At 41.2% G+C, this 5,627-nt stretch overlaps 1 gene segment (V, D, J or C); it reads right to left on the bottom strand.

Annotated features, from left to right (window-relative positions):
• Nucleotides 1-1,332: 1,332 nt before the first annotated feature.
• LOC108541502 (T-cell receptor beta chain V region YT35-like) lies at nt 1,333-2,084 on the bottom strand. The segment is given in 2 exon segments: nt 1,333-1,772; nt 1,873-2,084. Coding segments are annotated over 2 exon segments (489 nt in total).
• Nucleotides 2,085-5,627: the final 3,543 nt, after the last annotated feature.

Genomic DNA, 5,627 nt, shown 5'->3' with positions numbered 1-5,627 from the left:
TTTCTTTTTCTTTTTAGCTTGTCTGTATATTGTTTTATAGCAGTGGTGTTGTTTTAAATTTTGATGGTAAATAGTGTATCAAATTTAAAAAGGAAAAATTTTAAACAAAGACAAGGCTAATCATGTTCTTTCTGCTCTTTCTATATTTCCTCTCTCCAAATAACCAGCAAAATGTATCACAACCTTTTTTCTTCCTTACCCAAGCATATAAAACTACATATAAACTTAACAGAGATATTTATTGATTTATTTTTTTCTTAAATAATTTTATGTGCTGTGGATTATTTTGCAAATATTTTCCCCTTGGAAGTTTGTCTTCATCATTCCTACAAGAGAATGGATAAATATGCCTATTCGGCATTCTTTTAACATTTTTGTACATATGAAGTGAAGCACACACACGCGTAAAAGTGATAGGATCATACATCCTGAGTGCCTAACTTTTTTCAGTGCTTCTATAATTGTCAAAAGTATAACTATAATTGAAAGATGAAACTGATGAACTCATTAAAAAGTAACATGTTCTTTTAATAGGAGAAAAGTATATAATTTTATATGCATAGAGGGACTTACAGATCTCAAGACACACTCTATAGTTATAATACCGTTTGACAAGGGTAAGGGACATTTTATGTTCTCTGTGTCATTGAAAGGGCCTACTCAGTGGCCCTTTCAGGTAAGAAAGGTCTCTTTCCAGGTAAGAAACAGAAAAAGAAAAGATGAGAGTTGAAGACATATGCAAGAATTTCACAATCATCTTAGAACACATAGTCTAAGTCGGATAATGAATATAGTACATGAGATGATATATGGTGCAATGTTTGCAGGAGAAGTCAATTAGTGGTCCTGATGGGGTTGAAGAATTGCTGCAGAAGTAGTACCAGACATGAAAAGAGAAGCCTGCATGAGACAATAGGAGACTTGAGGAAGCTATTTGGGGGTAATTCAAATAATTTGTCATTGGAAGTCTAGAAAAAGAAAGTGGAGAAGAAGGTGAAGGAAATGATCATTTGAAGTGAGCAACTGAAACAACTGAGAAGCCAAGATTGATGTTGGAAGTCATCAAAGATGTTGAAAGTTTTAAGGAAGAAGAGAAAAGAAATGGCAGAGAAGTCATAACGAAAAGCAGCAAAGGAGAGAAGCATTCACGTGCAATGGCTGCACAGTGTTAAGCTCACTCGATCACTTGAAAGCTCCAGTCTGTGACACTCACCCTCAAACCTGGTCTCAGGCACCCTTGTGAGAAGTATGTGAGGAATCCCAGGAACCATCGCACCCACTGACTTCCTGCCAAAAGTTTCCTAATGTGATGCATCCTTGTGCTTGCCTTGCCTAGAGACGTGGAACACCAAACCTACGTACTTCCTGTGCTGGGGGAGGAGCAAGAAAGGCTGCTGAGAGCTGCTGGGTACTGGAGGAGAAGAGAAAGCACCAGGGTTTCTGCACAGGAAAGGGGTGATTCTGCAGCACTGTGACCAAACCACTGGCACAAAGATACACAGCCGAGTCCCTGGGTTCTGAGGGCTGGATCTTCAGAGTGGCTAAAGATGCATCAGGCATCTCTGCTGAGAATCGATCCTTGGGCATTCCTGAATCATCTAGAGAAGCCTTGTTGCGTAAGTAAACCAGCAACTCCAGTCCTTGCATCATGGTCTGTCTGTACCAGAAAACAGTATTGTGGCCTAAAATTGGCTGACATCTCATAGTTACTTCTTGTCCAATCTCTGTCACCTTGTGCCTTGGGGTCTGGGTGACTCCAGCATCTATGAGCTCTGTGAAAAGACATAGAATTTGGGGACAGAATAAGAAACATAATTGGAATAATAACTGGCAATATACAAAAATGCAGGTGCTTTATTTGTGGGGACTCACCTTCTCCCAGGAGACAAAGGACCAGACAGCAGAGGAGCCTGGTGGCCATGGCAGGGTGGGGCAGGTGGAGCCTTCACCTAGATGAGACCCTTGTGGGCATGAATACTGGAGCTGAGGATTCTAGACCTTTCACCCAGAGTAAAAGGGGGACTGTCAGTGACATCACCATCTCTGTCCATGCTCAAAGGACTTTCCTCCAAAGGTGAATGCTACAGAAGATTGAGTGAAATAAATTACAATTACTCTTTGATGTGGTTGGTTCACTCAAAGACTCTAAACACCCCCATTAGCTGTCACCCCTCCTAGCTGCAGTGCTTCCGTGGCATTGCACATCACATCACCCATTCTGCTTTCTCTGATGCATCACATATTAATCTGCCTGGTGCATATTGCCACTTAGGTGTGCCATCAGCACCTCAAATTCTGGACATCAATAAATTACTTGTGAAATATCAAGAATTTTATTGTTCCCCTCACCGGCCATCCCTATATGCCAGACATGCAAAATCAAAATAATGTGTTGCTTAGTTAGAGCTTTGTCCCAGATCCCTCCTGGAAGCATCTGGACTGCCATGCTCCTCATGCAGAGAACAAGGTGGCTGCCCTGGAAAGAGACAGAACTGCCTAATTTTATTCCCAGTGAGGGCTGGAGATGGATACTCTTGTGCTCTGTGACTCCGCCAGTCACAGCACAGTGTCTTCTGCATTTCTGGAGGACGAGGTCCCATTTCACTTCTCCAGGGTAAGGTTCAAAATTATGTTAATTATTTGGGCACAGGTGAAGATTGAGCAGGGGTAAGTGAGAGCTTTGACCTTCCTTGAAAACGACAATAGGCACTCTCCAGTTAAATGTGATCTTCCTCTTACTTCTAAGAAAGCACAAACACGTTCCTTTAATGATTAACACTTGAGTCTCTTGGTATAGTAAGTCAACCAATATCCACAAATAAATCCTTTCTGGTGAGGGGGTGAAACTCTAGAAAATGGCCTGATTTTTAGAGTATAGAGAGTAGTAAGATTTCTGTTCATAGAGTGGATGTGACACACTAGCTCCATGTCTCTGCTGTTAGCACAGAGATTTCTCCTCCGACACCCCAAACAGGGGAGTATGTCAAGTGACAGAGAAATATATGACTGTAAGGGTAAGAAGTTACAAGAGTGATATTTTTGTAATGCTAGAGAATCAGCAGTAACCACTCCTTTCTGGTCCTGTGTTTATTTGTGTATGTGTGTGTGGTGATGGTGGGGGTGGGGGTCTTATGCTATCTCTGCAATCAAGTGTCTTCAGACTCCATAGCATCCTGAGATTTGTGGATGGAGAAGGCAGACCCTAGATATAGGGCTTAGGAAGGAAGATGAAAACACAAACATATAGAAAACACTTCGATTCAAGGCCACAATATTCTAGGACAGGGATTTTTTTAAAAAACTGTTAGCATATCCAGGACTAACCTCTTTCAGGGTACAGAATCATGAAACAAAGAAACTGTGAGCATATAACAAGAAGAGCACATGAGTGAGGTATCTCCTTCCTCTATGCTCTGATCTTCAATGGAAAAAGAAATCAGAATTTGGGACACCATAGGCCCCGGTAATTTTTCTGATGATATTAACATATTTGTCGGTTTATGAGGAATGAGGAGCCCTCTGACGTAGACCACAGTTAGACTGTCCTTCTCAGGCCCTGACTTAAAGCCCACACCACATCAGCAGGATGGAATCAGGCTAGGTTTAAAGGAAAGCCCATTCCAACAGCTTCCCCCCATGTTCCTGAAACAGTTGCTGTCTCAATTATCGGCATTAGCTTATGAAACAAGATTCTTCTATGCTTCTTTTAATGAAGGCCACTTATCTGAGCAGGAAGAGGCTTCCATGACTATACTGTCACAGAGATGACCCTGTCCCCTTTCACATAACATTAACATGTGGAGCATTATAGGGCAGGGTCCTTCTCTACCATAATATTGGCCACGATTGTTGCAGTCTATCTTTGTGCCCCCTACAAAAACATTTCTGTGTGTTAATGAGAGTTAGTTTGGAGGATAAAAGGAGATAGGAATCATGTGTACTGTTTTACTTCTTCTCTTATATGCTTTTCTGACCCAAAAAAACCCCATAACTTTTTATTGTAATCTGAACTGCATTGTACTAGTGGTATATCAGTGGCTTCTTTGTCTGACAACCATCCTGAACGTGTGTAAAATCCCAACCTCACTATTGGTCTTAGCCCATTTGCACAAGTTTAGAAATCTTTGGGTCTTCCCTTCTCTTTCCAGTGCTTTCTCAGTGCTCAACAGGTAGGGCTCATGATCCAGAGACCAAACGTGAGCTTCTTAGTTTCCCACAATCAGACAATTCTCTCAGCAACTCTAAAGTGTCAGTGAGTGGCTGTGGCACTGAAGTGTCTCCTGGTAGCCAGAAGGACACAGTCACTAGAAATGAGCCCTTTGTCAAGACCTGAAGTAATATATGCTGTGTTACATTGGCACAGTGGTCATGTGCAGGGGTAACCACTCTTTCTGACCTAAGACTCAAAACACCTGAGAGAAAAATACTCATGTCAGATCAACTGAAGTAGAAATGTGAAGTTTGATTCTGGTCAAGAAGGGGTTGAGCTTTGCAGCTTGTTGGGCTAGCTAGCATTCTGCTGAATCGAATATGCTCTTCCATTACCTTTTCCTTAGCAGACAGAATCCCCTACTGAATAAAGAGTTGGCTCGCTAATTTTTTCTTTTCTTTTCGAGATAGAATTTTGCTCTTGTTGCCCAGGCTGGAGTGCAGTGGCGTGATCTCAGCTCAGTGCAGCTTCCACCTCCCAGGTTCAAGTGATTCCCCTGTCTCAGCCTCCAGAGTAGCTGGGATTACAGGCTCATGCCATCACGCCCAGCTAATTTTTGTATTTTTAGTAGAGGCAAAGTTTCACTATGTTAGCCAGGCTGGTCTCTAACTCCTGACCTCAGGTGACCCACTTGCCTTCGGCCTGCCAAAGTGCTGGGATTACAAGCGTGAGCTATTGGGCCTGGTCTAGCTTAAGCTGAATTTCTAGAAGTTTGAAATGCTTTGTAAATTTGTCCTGTTCTTTCTCAAGCACATGTAGTATTAGCAATATTCACTAGAATTAAATTCCTTCTTAAATTTTATGTTTGCACTTGTCCCTAGTCTTTTCAAAATATTCCAGATTTGATCTCTGTGATCTTCTCTATTGAGAGATGTGCAATTAACAATGTCTGGGTCCTCTAAAGCAAGGACTATTAAGAGAAATATTGAATATCTTTAATTTCCTTGGTGGAGCAATTGTATCTAAAAGGTATTCTCATATTTTGTTTGCCTACTTTTCCTTTAATATGTTCCACCTTTCTTACACTTTCCTAAGCATCATAATTTTAAAAATAATTATGCAAGCTCCTTTCAAGCACAGGCTAGAGCTGAAAATCACATAATTTGAGAGTCTTCAATTGGTGTCTCAGGGCATCTCTTCTCAAAAATGTCCAAATTACATGTAACCCTTTACATAGTATTGATTTTGAGTCATTCCTAACAAATCCCCAAATCTTGTCTTCCTATGAAAAGTTTATCTAGTCTCCCCTCTGAGATCCTGCATTTTTTTCTTTCCTCCATGAGACTTCTTTACATCCAGTTATCTTGCCTGCCTTAGTAACAACCAAAACAAATCTCTTCTAATAAACCTTTGAGAGCAGTTGACTCTGAGTGCATTTCCTCTTCCCTCTAAAATTTATCTTCCCAGATATGAGAAC

The sequence above is a fragment of the Rhinopithecus bieti genome, unplaced genomic scaffold (assembly GCF_001698545.2).
Source record: "Rhinopithecus bieti isolate Rb0 unplaced genomic scaffold, ASM169854v2 scaffold_20175, whole genome shotgun sequence".
Taxonomy (NCBI): domain Eukaryota; kingdom Metazoa; phylum Chordata; class Mammalia; order Primates; family Cercopithecidae; genus Rhinopithecus; species Rhinopithecus bieti.
The sequence above is the reverse complement of the archived record's forward strand: the minus strand, read 5'-3'. Positions and strand labels throughout refer to the sequence as shown.